Source organism: Montipora foliosa, chromosome 1, assembly GCF_036669935.1.
Source record: "Montipora foliosa isolate CH-2021 chromosome 1, ASM3666993v2, whole genome shotgun sequence".
In the NCBI taxonomy this organism is placed as follows: domain Eukaryota; kingdom Metazoa; phylum Cnidaria; class Anthozoa; order Scleractinia; family Acroporidae; genus Montipora; species Montipora foliosa.
In genome coordinates, this window is record NC_090869.1 from 45,315,856 (window position 1) to 45,333,355 (window position 17,500).

Consider the following 17,500-nt stretch of genomic DNA (forward strand, 5'->3'; position numbering starts at 1 on the left):
TGCCATGTCTTTCGGTTCAATGATATATATTACGTTCAACAAATTGACGACCTTTTCTGCTGCTGCTAAGTGCTTGCATCCACCATTTTGAAATCGTTTCTTATACGTTTTACGCATTCCCAATTTTGCGTATCCGCTGACCAAAATATGTACGGGATCTCTGCGATCTCTGATAGTCTTTTGGCGCGCTTTGCGGGAGCTTTACGAAATGGGTATTCACGGACTTTCCAAGGTAATTGGTGATCACGCTCCGTCAGGATCAAAGGAAAACGAGATAAAGAACTATTTTGGTAAGAGTATCTTAAGTGCGGAAAGAATGGTTGTATTTCTGACCGAATCCAAAGGAATCTACAACCAGAAGGGAAATGCATGGAGGGATACAATTTTTAATTTTGTTTGGTTTGCACAATTATGAGCGCCAACCTTAACCGAAATGAGACGTATAGAAGCAGTTCCACCACAATCTTTGTCTTTATGGCTTGTAGCATCATAGGGACACCGAAACACGGAACACAGCACTAGTACACCCCAGATTCCCCCCCTCCCCTCCCCCCCCCCCCCCGAAACCTTTATTTTTTATTTTTTATTTAAACAACCCGGAGCACCTTCCAGAAAATACAATAATCAGGGGGCATTGCTAAACACAGGAACGGAACGGAACTGAATTTACCGGAATAAACCGGGATATGCTGGAATGAGGCAGAAAAACACTGGAATGAAACGAAATGAACAAGAATGGTACCGGAATGACACCCAAATAAACTGGAATAAAAATTATAGCAGAATGGACCTGAAAATTCCAAAATTTGGTGTGTTAGTTAAGGCCGACCGATTTTCGGTTTCTGTCAGCTTTTGTTGTGTCACGTGATTCCCTAAGCAAATTGCATGTGTTTTTACCCTTCGTAACCTTTGGAGCACTTCAGTCATGAGAAAAATTTGACAGGTACATCCGTTGCTAAATGAATAATTATATGCTGCGGAAGTAATATTTTTTGTTCATGAACAAATAAAGTAGTAATAGAAACAGGCGGCTTTCACTGTGCAAGTCAGAAAACCTGTGAACGTTTTTATTTCAGTCTGACAGGTCAGCCGTGTATTGTCCAATCACAATCACAAAATTATTACCGTTGTTGCTTGCCGGCTGCCCAAGGCCCACACGTGATGGAGATATACGGAAATAGATTCACGCAAACTCTTTTTCTCTTCCCGATTGTTGGCAATAATGCCATCGAACCTGAATGCAGTGTTTCCTTGTTTGAAGAAAGAAGAGTCAGAAGCACACAAAAGATCACTGATAAAAAATATTATACTGGTATATACGTGACGAATACATATTTTTTCTTTTCTTTCCACGGAACAAAAAGTGAGTGGACCACTTTGCAACTTGTGAGAACAAAATTATCGTGACTTGTTCCTAGCCTTGTTACTTCCCCTTTAAACTGATTTTTTTCCTGTCAGTCTCTCTATTCTGCATACTCATTTATTCACTGTCTACAGTCTCGGTCACAAATGTTGTAACACAGACGGCAATTTGCCTGCTCTCCCCCTTCAATTCTGATGTTTATGGATTGGAGTGCAAAAACCAACCGGTACAATGTAAATGCAACATTGATGGGAGGGAGGAGGAGGGGTATGTTATTACGGGTAATAGCTTGATGCTCTTCACTTGCTGTTCAAGCGAAGTGTTGCAACTATTTATGACAGAGATTGTCTGGGTGTTGATTGATGCAATTCAGATAACAAAAAGGGCCATTACTAATGTATTCTGTAACCGTTGCTTTCATGGGACTTTCGCAATTAAAATTGATAGAAAGAGTTGACTTGCGAAAAGCTGCACAAGTATAATGGCCTTTAATTGAACCATGTTTCGATATTAAACGTCACACGGCCAAGAGCTTTTTACTGAAGCCACGTTAAATTGAAGGACTTTCCGATCGTAAAGTTGCTGATTTTTGTGATATTTCAACAGCAACGGTTGAAACAATATACAAAGAAAATAGGAACACTCCTGCATGTTAAAAAGTTCCTCAAAAAGAGGGCTTAAGTTCGAGCTAAGTAACACACTGAGAAGGCACCTCATTCCCTGTGTCAGCTAGGTTCCTGCGAAAAAGAGACGGGACTTTTACCTGTAAAAGAATAGACACTGACATAATCATCCGAAAGAGGCATGGTGGTATATATCAAGTATTAGTTATTACCGTAACTCGTTTTCAGCTCTACAATGTATAGCGTACAACAGTAAATGTTCTGGAACAGTTTAAAATCCAATTGAGGCCTTACACTACTGTAAAATTGATGTTATAATCGTTAAAAACGTTTAGAATCCGAGCTTTCGCCGATCCACGGCATCATCAGGGCATCCGCCGATCCACGGCATCCCTGATGATGCCGTGGATCGGCGAAAGCTCGGATTCTAAACGTTTTTAACGATTATAACATCAATTTTACAGTAGTGTAAGGCCTCAATTGGATTTTAAACTGTTTCATTTAAAATGCTACTGAAGGACAACATCCAACGATTAGTAAATGTTCTCTTTTTGGTGTGTAAGTACACTCTTACACTGGTGGAGTATGTAGAAAAAAGGTTGTTGGTTTCATCATAAGGTTGCATTGCAAGTACTATTTTAAATGATTTGTCTTTGTACTTTTTTTATTACTTAACAATCAATTGTCTTGTTGTTTTGCCTTTCAATATGAATTGAAATTATAGCTCTGCAAAGAGAAAGTTATATTTACTGGTATATTTCCTTAGATAAAGGACTCCACCCATTGACTTGTAGAAAATTGCTTGTGAAAACAATGAACATCACCATTGTGATCACGGTACACCGTCACCATTTTTTCCAAAAGTATTCACACTCCCTTTACATGTAAATCGGTCTTCTTTGCCCAGTTGTTTACCAGAAAATAAGCACTAGAACACAACTTAACAATAGCGAGATTTTCAAGCCATTGGCCTCATTTTTCTTCAAAATCCGTTGTCAGTAAATTAATTACAGTCTACTGAAATTATTTAGCAATGAACAGATCACCATGGTGTACTGTTGCAAATAAGCCTACATGTAAGAAAGGCGCTGTTGTGATTTCTACTAATTGTGCTTACACATAGTAATTACAACTAGTTTAGAACGATTAAACTTCCTAGGTTTTTCAAAACACAACGCCAAAATTAACAGTCCAGTACACCACAGTCCTGTGTAACCAAAATAGGAGCAGAGTTTAGGACTGGCGATAGAGACTACAATGTAGTTCAGGAAAGCAAACACTTACAAACGAACATGCATCATTCCAGTCTCTTTCATCCATTACACCGCGCACCGGTGGCTCAGTTGGTTGAGCACCGGGCTGTTACGCGGGAGGTCGTGAGTTCAACTCCGGCTGGACCAACACTCAGGGTCTTTAAATAACTGAGGAGAAAGTGCTGCCTTTGTAATTACATCTGCAAATGGTTAGGACGATAAGGTCCCATCTCACAACCCTTCAATGTTCACAATCCTGTGGGACGTAAAAGAACCCGCACACTTCTCGTAAAGAGTAGGGCATGTAGTTCCCGGTGTTGTGGTCTGTCTTCTGTGGTGTATCATGGTTGGGAGGGTTAATGCTTGGAGAGGGTCGTAAGTTAGAAAACTGTAACAGGTTATTACATCTCCCTCTTTAAATGAAGATATTGAATTGAATTGAATTGACACCTGCACAGACAAAGGAAAGTTCCCCCTCAGCGGTACAAAAGATAGGCATACTCCCTTTAAAGAAAAGCTGCATATGTAATGGTCTTGGGTGCTCGCAGGTGAACCTCATGGCTTTCCAATAGTAACACCAAACCATGCCATAAGATGATATTTGCTGTCAATCTGAAATAATTTAGAAGTAATTATGACTTTCGCCACTTTTGTACCTACCCTGTGAAGGTTGTACTGGCCAGGTTGCAAAATGAGTCATAAATATATGTAAGAGGACTTAAAATAAACGTTTTGCCTCAATTCGGTGGCCCTTTCAAATGCAAGATGCGGTATTTTCCTTTTCTTTTCCAATTAGATCTAGAGGTTGTACAAAAAAGAGGAATGAGAATAATCCATCCTGAACTGTCCTATGAACAAGCCTTGGCCAAATCTGATCTATGCTCACTATCGACTAGAAGACAAGAGATAACTTTAATATAGAGTCTTCCAATCTATTATTAAGGACAATGACCATAAACTCAAAAAACTCTTACTCGACATCTGTAAATATAATCATAACTTACATACATTGTAGACCGCGTAACGTAAATTCAAACCAGTGTTTAAAACTAACAGATTCAGAGACAGTTTCATTATACATTATTTAATCAAAGAAGCACAGAACGAGTAATTTTATCGTAATGATCTATAACTCATCCAATTGTACTCATAGGATTTAAAATTCCATTTTTTATTGTATCTTTTGTATTTATAATTTTAAATTGTAAATAATTGTGTAATTCAACTGTGAGGTTGCAATGTGATTATAATAAGTATCTATCTATCTATCACAACAAATAATTCATTTAGCGACGGACATACATGTACATGTACCTGTCAAATTTTTCTTATGTCCGAAGTGCTCTAGATGTTACCAAAGGCAAAAACATGTGCAATTCCCTTAGGAAATCACATGACACAAAAAAAGCTGACAGACACAACCGAAAATCGGTTGGGTCTAAACAAAAACACCAAATTTTGGCATTTTCAGGTTCATTCCACTATATTCCAGTTTATTTGGGTGTCATTCCAGCTCGTTCTGGTATATTCTGGTACCATTCTTGTTCGTTTCGTTTCATTTCGGTGTTACATGTACATGTATTCTGCCTCATTCTGGCATATTCCAGTTTATGTTGGTGTATTCTGTTCAGTGTTCCGTTCCGTTCCTGTGTTTAGTAAAGCCCATTTTCAGGAGTTGACATCTCTGCTAATGGCACTGTAAATCTTGCTTGGATTTGGTGATCCCTGTGTGGACTGTTTTGTCTGTCTTACAGCTGTACAGGTGCCGCTCGGAGATAAGCGAACAACGCAGACGCAAAATAAATGCATGCAATACGCGTATACATGTATATACGCGTTTTTTTTTACGCGTATCACATAGATCGTTTTCACGTGACGTCATTATTTTCTAAAATCCAAAACTAAAGAGCCACGAAAGGTTTTATCCTCATCAGGCATAAGAGGCGGTAAATTTGTATCCATTTGCAATTTTAAAGCTCAATAGCGTGCTTCGTTTGGAAACCAGAGCATTTTGAATTTCTGAGTTATCGCGGTGCGTGACACGAGGCGATGATCGAGTTTATTGAGAAATATATATTTATCTCATGGTTTTGAGCCTTTTTAGAATTCAAAGCATTAGGAAAAGTGCTTAGGTAAATAGCTGTCTGTTCAGTACAGATGATCACTCGCCTAGATAGCCAAAGTAAGTAACAGATGTTGACACTATTTTCCGGCCGCCATATTGGTGCACCACAGATGTGCACCAACATGGCGTTTTCATACTGGGCTCTGTAAATTTCTGCAAAACATTTCGACGAATATCTGAAGTTTGAGGAAATGCACAGGCCTAAAACTTGGAGAAGTGTCTTCTTCATTTATCTTCTACAACATCACGAATTCTTGACTTTTTCCACTGGATGGTTTTCGATTTATTTTTTTATTGCGTGACAGTGAAAACGATCTATACGCGTTTGTGCCTTTGTTATTCACAACCGTAATTTTGCTTTTCCAGTTATTGTTTACGAAGACAAAAGAATTAATTGCGTGACTGCCGACGAGTCGAAAATTTACATATGCATGTGTGTCGCTTTGATTACTAATCAATTTCGATTCGTAAATGCCGCTGATGAAAACATCCACAGCTGGGCATTATTTCGAAGTTTAATACCCTTTAAATGCAACAAAGGTCTCGAAAGACGAGCGAAATTAAATCAGCAAATTATGCCCCGAAAAAGTGAAGCCATGATTTTTGTCAGTGTTTGCCGTGACGTGGTTACAGTCATTTCACGATAACCTTTTACTGATGCATGCAAAAAGAATCCAAGTTTTCCATGCAGAAAAATCAAATAAATGCGATCGGCATATTGTAAAAAGTTCTTTTTAAATATTTTCTTTGAACTGAGAGCATTTCACCGTTTGAATCAGCGAATTATGCCCCGAATCACATGGGACAAATCACATCACGATGGCCTAGCTCTCGCCGGCGCGTGCCCAAATTTTGAACCCAATACTTTTCCTTACAGAAAAACCAAATATATGTGATCAGCGCATCCATTGAGCCTTTGAAGAAAAATTTTGCGTCTGAAGTGAAAGCATTGTACCCGTTGAAATCAGAAAATCATTCCCAACAGAGCTGAAGATGTGGAAATTACATGAATTAAAATCGTATTTGTCACGTGTCGGCAACCGTGTTTGACTTCACTGTTGCGCTGAAAATCCATGCCAAAACTCATTCTTTGCTGCTGCATTTACAACAAAACAACTCAAGCTGCAAATTCTCAGCCTTACGATGAATTTCTGTACAAAACTGCTAATGATGAGCTGTTTGCTAAAGAGTTTTTAAATGTAACGAGTAACAGACGCACCGGTCTTGGACGCCAAAGTTGTTTGTATTTTTTCAGCTATCGGTGAGCGTCACACATTACTTAAGTATTCACATCCAAAATGACAGAAGGAGTTAAATACTCAATTTTAAATGATGAATGGCTGTACAAAGCTGCTAATGATGATCCCTTTGCTTACGAGTAGTGTTTTTTAGTTTACGACTAAACGGATGCAGCGGTACGAAGTTTGTTTTGATATTATCGCTCTCAACGCTTTCATGTAAATTTTGATGTTAAAAAGGTTCTTGTGTGCCGTTTGTCGATAGGTTTATATTTCTCCAAAAGTAAGCTTGGTCATTTTTTGGGGGGGGAGGGGAGGGGGGCTTTAAAACACAAATATCTAGCCAGAAGGACTTTGCGCCATGAGAATAAGAATGGTGAGATTTTTTGCTCTTTTAGTGACGCACCAACCAGCGAACACGCAAATTATTTTCACATTTGCCACACCGGAAACGATTGAGAAAAAACAAAGACAAGGCAACAAGAGAAAGACAAAAGGAGAGGGATCATGTGTATTTTGTGCACCCCTCGACTGACATATCGGTGGACATGTCGACCGATACTCGACCGACATGGCGGTCGATGTATCAACCGACACTCGGCCGATATGTCGGTCGACGAATCGACCGACACTCGGCCGATATGTCGACCGAGATATGTCGGTCGACATATCGACCGATATGTCGTCCGACATGTCGGTAGAGTATCGGTCGATATGTCGACCGATATGTCGTCCGATGAGTTGACCATTCATTGTCGGCGGAATATCGGTCGACTGTCGGTGGTTTATCGGTCGACTGTCTTCTAATATATGCCAAAAGCTTAGACTGTCTGTGTAAGATATATAAGCTATAAGCATTTCATCCTTTTTTGGTCAACCTCAAAAATTTCTGAAGGCTTTAAGTGCGGATCAGGTGCTGCAATTTCAGTCGTTGTTAAGCAAGACACACAAGTGAAATACTGCCAGACACACAAAATATGGCTTGCTCCCGTCTGGCCTTGTAGCTCAGTCGGTAGAGCAACGGTGATCTAATCCGGAGGTCGTCGGTTTGATTCCCACCCGGGTCAGAGATTTTTCTCTGTCCTTGGGTGTTGCATAAGAAGTTCCTGATGCTGTCGATCAGAGAACGTTCTTCATCCATCACATGCACAGAGTAGCGTTCAGGCCTTTCAGTATACACAAAATACAAATGACAGGAGAGAGGATAAGGACGATGAAGGATAACAAGGTGCTGGAATAGAACAGATGTAAGGCAAACAACTCTTGAAATTGCCCATGCATTGCACTGATGTTTTCGCTGTTTTTTTTTTTTTATTGTTACATTACCGTGCCTGTGGGAGGGGTACTGCACGACTTAAAATTTAGAAGAGTTACGCAAGCATTTTACAACAGAATCATGATAAAAAATAAAAATAAAAACGAATTCACGTCTAAGCAACACTTTCACACCGCCATAGCTGTCGTGCTATCTGGCCTTCACTGGCGTCGTCCCTTTGATTTTTCTGGTATGGAACGGGGCTGCATTCCAGCCTTGCCCTGGCAACGAGTCGTACTTGTTGTTATTGTTAAATAATTCTACTGAGGCTACCCTTGTTTTCCACATGTACTCTAACCTGTACTTCGAAATAGGCCCCGCCAGACGGTCTGGCGGGGCCTATTTCTCCCCCCTTCCCCCCCCTTTTTTTTGGACAACAAACCATTACCTCCAGGTGAGACACGGGAATGTTAAAAACTAATAGCCTCAGTGTCAATTTATCCGTAAGATTACATACATACATACGTACGTACATACGTACATACATACATACGTACATACATACATACATTTATTGAAGCTCCCCCACAGGGGCTTTAAAGCCATAACGTAAAAAATAATCATGAATAAAATCACGTGGAAAATCATCATTGGGCTCGATTGATTTTTGGTTCGCTTTTGTGCGAATGACAACAACAGATTTAAGTAAAAAAGCCTCTGAGAAGCGGGGAGTAGATCAGGGATTTCTGCGCTGCTCGGCAGAAGTTCTAACCTTGGTCACATTCACCAAAACGCAAGCAGCAGTGAAGTATGGGCGGAACGTCGGTAGGCTATCGGTCGACATATCGACTTATACTCGACCGATGGATCGGTCAACATACATGTATCGACCGATATGTCGACCGACGTATTGGCCGACATATCGACCGATAGACTACCGATATGTCGGTCGATATGTCGACCGACATATCGAGGTCGACATATCGGCCGACTGTCGGTCGAGTATCGGTTGATATGTCGACCGATATGTCGGTCGAGGGGTGCACAAAATACACACGATCCAAGGAGAGCTCATAAATACTAATGAGCCTTTTTGCGTATGTGTTAACGCGCATCCGCTTTTTTTTTATGCATTTACGTGTTTTGTGTACGGTATGTGCGTTTTTTTGCATATATATTTGTTGGTTCGCTTATCTCCGAGCTGCACTGTATATACATGTATACCAATACATTGTATGTTACTGAAAAACAATGACTATGGACATGTGTCTAACCACCCTGGGGTAGTGATGCAGATGACAGAATTGTGGTTCAGTGCTATAAAGCAATAATGAACGATTATGGTGCTTGTAGGAATTTGCAGGAATCCATGCGGAGCTGCAGGAATCCTACAATAATAAGACAATTAAAGAATGTAGCTTTATTTTTGTTGAATGATCATTTACAGGCTACTTTTAATTAAGCCTGGTTCTTACTATTGACAACAGCAGAAGGACAAGTATCAGACGCGTCACAAATATTCATGCCAACAAATTGACTGACTGTCAACTGAGTGGCTTCATAGCTCACTTGATAAGAGCACTGCACTGGCATCACAGAGGTCGCGGTTTGAATCCCAGGCTGTTAGTTCGATCATTTCTCCATTTCACCTCTAAACCGCACTTTAAATACAAGGATAAGGAAGTAAACCAAGATAGCCACAACCCTATGACCCTGGAATATAATCCGGGAATGGTTGGTAGAAGGAAAAACAGCCTTAATACCTAAGACAGAAAACCCAGGAGCAGCAGATCACCAACCGATAAAATGTCTATTAAATACCATGTACGAACTGATTACATGTACCTCTATTGTTAACTGGGAGATCCAACAGCACGAACTAGATCACAAGTATATGCAAATAGACCAGAGAGGAGGGATGCCTGGATCGCCTTATCGACAAAGCTCGCGTTGCTGATGTGTCCTAAGCCTTCAAATACATCTTTGTATGTGCTTAGTATTTCCTCGTGGCTGAGCGGCGTGTTTGTCTCTGCGATGCTGTGTAGTGGAGCTATATTCAACTGAATACGTCCGAGCTTCTGACAAGTTTCTGCAGACAGTAGGGGTTTATTGTTGGCCTCTATCACTTGAAATACATGGTTGGGTTGTTGTGGTTTTCCACTGTCAATGATGTGGCTCTGATGGGCTTCATCAACGATCCATCAAACAAACGAAGTTTGACCTTGGAGCTTTGTAAAAGCAGATTTCCAGTCTGCGTGATTCTGGATAAGTTGTCGTAATTCATGACGTTACATGTTGCTCCTGTGTCTAGTTGGTACTCTAGACTCTAGTTGCATTCCTAAACGGTCGGAATTGCTTAGAAAGTTCAGTCTTGCAAAGAGCTGTTTTCCTTGTGCTTTGACTGAAGACACGTCTGCGATGCGCAATATCGGTTCTTCGTCCGATTTGTCGACAGGTTCTGCATCAGATTCGTCAACCGCGCGAACATCACATGTGCTTTGTTTTGAAGATAAACAAACTGAGGCGAAGTGATTTTCCTCCCCATACGGGTTGCATGTTTGGCCGAAGGCCGGGCAATCTTGGCCGGTTGATGGTCCTTCGTAGCGCGCTTTGTTTGACTTTCTGTGGGTCTTTCCATGGACGGCGTGTACCTCTTCACCTTCTTTCGAAGACGCCTTCATGGACTTCAATTTCACTAGAACGGCAAATTGTTCACGGCTTTGTTTAGAGTAAGATCCTCTTCCTTGAGTAGACGTAGCTTCATTGATTGATCGCTAATTCCTAGCATGAGTTTGTCATGTATAGGTTCTTCTGTGAGAGTCCCGGATTGACATGACGACGCTAGTTTTCTGATGCGGTTTACGAACTCATTCACAGTTTCTTCGGCGTTGTGTGAACACATGTTGAATACATAACGCTCATACACTACATTGCGTTTAGGTTTGAAATGTGCTTCGAGTGCTTCGACGCATGTCTTGACATCCGTTCGCTCCTCGTCTGTTAGTTTTAGATTCATAAAAATCTGCATGCATTCTCTCCCCATCACAGATTGTAGCGTTGCTAACCTGATTTTAGGGTCTTGTTGGTCTGAACCTGTAGCAACGTCATAGTCCTCCCATTGTTGTCTGAAGAACTCCCAGTTTGCGGCTTTGTCTCCTTGGCATACCATCGGCGACGGTACGGGAAAATTTGAAGTAAAACTCAGCGAAGTTGAGGGTTGTGGTGCTTCTATCGTGTCAGGCATGTTTCTGAAGAGATCGACGATCGGTTACTGCCTTTTTTTGACCTAGATCTTTACTTCTGACACCATGTTTCGATGACAGAAAAAACAAGTCAAACACACTCTGTTATTTAGAAGCCAGGTTTTAATCAACTGCCTGGAATCCAGTTACATGCGGTTTACTAACTGACCTACCGGAGGTATATGGTAATACTCGGTTGCATGACAGAAGCATGCAGCTTAGTTTATTTACATTTTAACTCGCCAAATTGGCAGAGGCTTGAATTCATTTATAGTGTGGTCCAATATTTAAAAAATCATAAGAATGTGGACATTAAGACAACTGGAAGTTGCCCCAGTAGTCGTTGGCACTCTGAGGACTGTCAAAAAAACTAAAGGAATTTTTGGAAAAGATTGGAATAGTGATACTGGTGGAGGTACTGCAAAAAACTGCTCTACTTGGGATGGCAAGGATTCTTAGCAGCATGTTGGACATTAAGGAGACCTAGGACCTGAGGTTGCAGGTAGCAACTTGCTCCCAGGGTTAACCCAGTATACTATGGTGGACTGTGAAAATGTTATAATATGATAATATATAGATTTAGCCAAGCCTAAAAGTGGATCTCCCTGGTTATTTAATCTTACTGCCTGTAGGGTTAATGAAAATAAAAAGTTTCGAATTGTCCGCATTTTGATGTTTCTGGTTGCTGCTTTAATAATTAAATCTTTTTCTTTGCTTTCTTCTGTAGAAAAATTCATGGCCTAACTAGTGAATTCCATGGTAAATTTTACGCTAAAAACCAACATCGCATTTATTTATTTACTTAGCTTCCACCCTTATAACATACAGATAACATAATTAAGAGAAAAGATAACATAAAATAATTAAGAAAAAAAAAACAAAGGGGGGTGAGGAACGACACAACAGAGTGAGGCTCCAAATTAAGTGCGCCCAAATGAATCACAAAGCGATGATTGTGATATCGGTTTTTCAAGTGAAATTTACTTTTGAATTCACCAGTTTGGCAATGATCTTTTGTTGAACCCCATGAGTTTTAAAAGAAAACAAGCACACCCTCAGTGAGTGAATGGAAAGGAAAAAAGCCATTTCAGAGATAGCTGTCAATACCCAGCAAATAGGAATCATGCTAAAATTAGAAACCATAAAGAACTTTGTCAGTTTAAGGTAAAAAAAAAGAGTTTTACTGATGTTATTTATTCCACTTTATCAGTGAAAAGGAGATCATTCACATTTTTATTTATTTCATTGAAACACGCCCGCTTCGCTTGGAACAAGGAACACTAAATTACCTTTAGGTGCTTTAAACAAACTTCTGAAAACACAAGCTGGTGAAATTTCTCCCTAATTTTACGAGAGCTCATTTCTTTTATGTGTTTATAATATATATAATAAGGGCAAAATTTTGTTGTCACTGTCGAGGCACATCGAAAACCAGTTGGCCAAATGGATTAAAAAGCACTTGTTCCCTCGCGTTTTAAAGCAAAACAAACAAACAATTCAACTTTATCTTAGTGTCCAAAATAGTACAGATAATTGTTATTTATTCCCAGTTGTCAATAAAAATTCGAGTTTCATTCCTGAACAAAGTAAAAACCGATTAAAATAACAAACGGTTTAGTGCCCAAGGAAAGAATCTGTGGAGTAACTTCTTCCAACAAGTATGAGCTATTACTGGTATTGTTTTGTTGTTACTTTTTCTCTCCTTTCGTTTCTGTTCTAGTCATAGGTCCTCCAGGCATCATGTAACCTTATCAGAGCTTCTAAAGATATGCTAAAAATAATTTGCAATACAGAGGAAAGAACAGCTCTAAGCAAATTAAAAATAAACACTCATCTTAAAGTTTATATCCCACCGATGCTTGACTTGAATAACTGCGTAGCTGCCAGTGTGGACCACAGCTATCATGATATGTCAAACTGGATTGAAACCAACGAAAAGGCAGAAAGAAAACATTTTCCAAACCGTTTTCCACCTGAACATGAAAAGCATTGCTTGTGTAAGATTTATAGTTGACGTTACATAGTCATGTAGCCGCGTTGAGCCACAGAAAGCATGCGAAAAATGAAGCCTCACTTATTTTTAGGTGAGTGAGTTAACCTACATGTAGGTTGAGTTTGCACTCCAATTGAAAACCAGTACCTGGATCAGCAGTCAACTTCAAAAAATTAGCTGACCTCGGTGAGTTCTAAGCTTGTGCCCACGATATAATCACGTGATACTGGTCAGCAAAAACCTTGTTTTGACAGGTGTCAATTTATATGGTCACGTGATACTGGTCAGCGGAAACCTTGTTTTGACAGGTGTCAATTGATCAAAACATGGATGTCCAATATCAAAGATGTATGCACTAAACTATCTTGATACTAGTCACATTGGCATACATGGAGGGGTGGGCGTATGGACGTTCATAACGTCATGGCTATAAAACCAAATTTTCTCGCATTGATGGGTTACCATATTTTCTTAACAATGGTGCTCCGGGCGCATGCGGAGCTCCACTAATAATGATAATATTTTTTTCAGAGGAGAGAAAGTTGAACTTCTTACATAGCTCCCAATGAAGTAGCCTCAGTACTGCAGTGGGAGCTATGTAAAAAGTTAACTTTCCGTCCTCTAAAAAGTAGTATGATTTAATTGCGGTATGACATTGGTGAGATCTGGGGGTGTAAAAGTGTGAAGGCTGGACTCTGTAAGTAAAGACTTTGAAAAGTATCAAGAACAACTAGATTATGCATTGAATTTCTCAGCCCTGCAGAGAGCCTGTTTGCTAGGAATGTTGAGAATCTTGAGGAAGGTACTAGATACCTAAAATCCTGGGATGTGACTTGCTACCCAGTGTAATATAACAGTATAACATCCATGAAATAAAATAATAATAATAATAATAATAATAATAATAATAATAATAATAATAATAATAATAATAATAATAATAAAGTTTGTTGTACCATCTGTTTCATTCAGAGCTGAGAGTTTCTTTCTTATGGATTTTTTTCCATTTGTTAGGAAGGAAGATTGCAATTGATGCTTCCATGAGCATTTACCAGTTTCTCATAGCAGTGAGATCAGATGGAAGCCAGCTTACAAATGAGGCAGGCGAGATTACTAGGTAAAAGCAGCAACACAATTACAAAGTAATATTCTTTTAGCCTTTGGGGAGTTTTATTAAACCTGAGAATGGGAGTTTACAACCTATATTTCACTTTCCCACCGACACAGTACCACAGCTTCTTTAAAATCTAACCCCTTGATCCTACAAGTGAAAAAATGCTTTACTTGCAATAACCATGAACCAATATTCTTTACCCAATGACCAAGACAACGTTGGGTTGTTTTAGACTTAACACTTCAAATAAGTGATTACCGCAATCACTACAATGTGTGCCAATTCCTAACCCTGGAATGCAGTGTCTGACACTTGCACACTGACTGCAGACTAATCCTAACTCACAGTTATTGAGAGCTAACCATTTTAAAGTGGCTGCTTAGACTTACATGTAAATACTGTTTATCAGTGATGTTTGTAGACAGTCTGCAGTATGTGGTCTGCAGTTGTTATACACCTCCTGGAATGCTGTTTCAAATGCAACAGTGCATAATCCTAATCACTTCATGTAAATTGAAAGCTTTACCCTAATTCCTAAAATGCGGGCAGTGTCCATAATCTTACATGAAAGGTAACCATTCAAAATAAGTGCTCAGTAACCCAAATCACTAAACTGAGCATTTGTTGGTCTCTCATAGCACCAGAGAGAAAAATTTTACCCAGTTTAATAGCATGTACCTAGTTAAAGAAAATTACCTGGTTAAAAAAAAATTTCCTTAGTTAAAAATAAAATGTGACCCTTCACGCAAAAGGGGGGCTTGTCCCAATTTCACTCTATGGCTGTTTTCACCGTCCTGGCCGTGAAATTGTAAAAAATATTGGAATGTGAGTGTTGACAACATGAATAAATCGCCAGTACAGAACTTCCAGCAGCGGTATGTTATAAATGGCCGAGATTTCTTAGTCTCTTTCTGCCTCAGCTGTTCTTTGTACGAACATCATCCGCCGATGTCTATTTTTTATTTTTATTGTTAGTTTCTTGATCTTCATGTTCCTGGCCGCGTTATTCACAACACTCTTAATTTGGAACCTTCGCAGATTGTGGCAGATGAATACCGTTTTTCACTTACCCATATTAATTACAATTGAACCAGATGTCATGCTACATACTAGATCCCGCAAAGATAGACATAACGCCAGGCATAACGCCCACGTAATTTCCATTCAAACAACCAGTTCCAAGACATACTACCCCTATAGCTATGTCATTTGTTGAATTTATTTGCAATTGTAAACGTTAAGCGATTTTCACCGGTACATTATCTGCGTTGTTATGGATGAGCAACTGGCTGCAGAAACATTTCCTTGTTTTGTTTCGTACTTGGCAAATTAAAACATAGGCGCTCGAGAGGCGCATGTGACTACTCCAGAGATGTGCAAGGGGAAAAGAAGTAGAATATTCTGTCATGTGAATAGGGGTGACTGAATTGTGGGAATTGATTCACCACAGCTTCCATATCGATAGTTTTTCGACCATTGAAAAATTTACGTGCGGTAGATCATTTTCACTGTCACGCAACAAAAAAATTAATTCGAAACGTTCGATGAAAAAGGCCAATAACTTGGAATGTTGCGGGAAACAAATTTAGACACCACCTCCAATTCTCAGATCTGTGCAGCACATCGTTTCTGAGCTCTTTGTCGAAGCGTTGAAATCACACAACTTTTACTTGTGTAGGTGGATCAAAGTGGACTTTACTTTGCCTTAAAAGCGCTTACTTTTCGCTCATGAGATAAAATGTATGAACACATCTCCTAATGTACTAGTACTTGAAAGGCTCAAACTGCTTAGATTCATAGGGATAGATATTTTTTTCAATCAAAATACAGTGGAAGCCCGCCTAACGGCCATACATTCTCAAGTATAGAAAATTGTTAATGCGGTCACCCGTTAATACGGCCAATGGCCACAATTTTAAATCCCAAACAGTAGAGTCCTCTATAATTTCATCCCGTTAACTCGGCCACTCGCGCCAAACGCCTGTGACATGTTTATTTCATGGACCTTCATTAGTTACCGCTGTAATCGAACAGCCGATTCACTTTACAAAGTACTGTCAGCAACACTCCTCCCTGTTTTCATTACAAACATGATCTTGACACTACTGTAAAATCCAGTAAGGCAAATCGCGAAGGGATTACAAAAACACGATTGATACTTAAGTCTTTCGGTTAGGTAATTGGCGGCTTCCGCTTTTTAGAAGCATAGTAAGCTGGGCCTGTTCTTGTTTTGATTTTAGGCTCAGAACGTACAGTACACTTAACAATTTTAAGCGTTTTACCTACTGTACGAAGTTTCAAGTATTTTATACAATTACTGTACGTACATTCCTGTTGTTTATTAAAGAGAAAAGTTTTTCTGGAAGTGCAAATGCAATATTTGTCATTAAGGCCCTTTAGTCATGAATTTCACCCTACCCCCGGTAATTCGGTCACCCTGTTAATACGGCCAATTTTTTTTGGCCCGTTGATGACCGTATTAACGGGGTTCCACTGTAGCTTGGTATCATGGTGTCAGCATGATAAGCTACTTAAGGTGACAATTAGGAAATTCGAAATACCCTATTTTCGAAACTTGAAAGATGTCATGGAACTGGAAACTTGGAAAAAGATTTATTTTGCGGGTATCTTCAACCTCCTATAGATGACAATTCAAAAGACCTTGCTAATTTGATGATCTCACTGTGAAACCATCTATAGTTTGACAATTACGTGCTACTGCAAAGCTTTGTTTATCTCGAAAATGGCAGCTTCATTAAATGCGTAAACGGGCTCAATTGGTCGGTGAGAAACAAACTACGAAAGCTACGTTAAAGAACTGTTGTAAGAATTAAGACCTCACCTCAGAACCGTATTCTTCACAGATCATCATCTGCGAACACGGGGCACCCGAACATTTCGTTCGTCCTCGCGAACTATCGGCAATTCATCGTACTGTTTGCAGAGTCCGAACTTTGGTACTCTTCGTATGCGGATTGGCTCCGAAGTGTATTTTATTGTTACACACTCATTTTCGGAAAAACTAACACGATGGCAATAGTGACTACACGTCATGTGCAGAAGTCACAAAAACTACCTCGTCCAAAATGTATCACCCTACTTCTGCGCCACTTGGTATTCCGAGTAAACGCTTTAAAAAAGCGTCTTGTTTTATTTAATTGTACCTGATCTTATTTTAATTGATGAGATTGTATTGTCATGTATGTAAAGCCACACGTATGTTGTGGCTATGTGACTATGGACGAATAAAGACTTTTTATTAAATATTATATGAGCAAAACGCCTGCTCCGATA

At 39.6% G+C, this 17,500-nt stretch overlaps 2 protein-coding genes across 4 annotated transcripts in view; one reads left to right on the forward strand and one right to left on the reverse strand.

The window, feature by feature from the left end:
* The window catches only part of LOC137999511 (U4/U6 small nuclear ribonucleoprotein Prp3-like), a 19,217-nt gene extending 19,104 nt beyond the window's left edge, over window positions 1-113 (reverse strand). The window contains exon 1 of the mRNA XM_068845293.1: window positions 1-113. This exon is cut by the window's left edge and continues 555 nt beyond it. Coding sequence (XP_068701394.1) covers window positions 1-6 — 6 coding nt within the window. The 5' untranslated portion in view covers window positions 7-113.
* Window positions 114-141: 28 nt separating this feature from the next.
* LOC137999528 (flap endonuclease 1-like) overlaps window positions 142-17,500 on the forward strand; it is a 125,731-nt gene continuing 108,372 nt past the window's right edge. For 2 of the 3 annotated variants that reach the window (XM_068845332.1, XM_068845324.1), the window contains exons 1-2: window positions 159-290; window positions 14,107-14,209. In XM_068845332.1, coding sequence (XP_068701433.1) covers window positions 209-290; window positions 14,107-14,209 — 185 coding nt within the window. In that variant the 5' untranslated portion in view covers window positions 159-208. Of the gene's footprint in view, window positions 291-14,106; window positions 14,210-17,500 lie in introns of all 3 variants that reach the window. The other variant, XM_068845315.1, reaches the window with a different exon arrangement.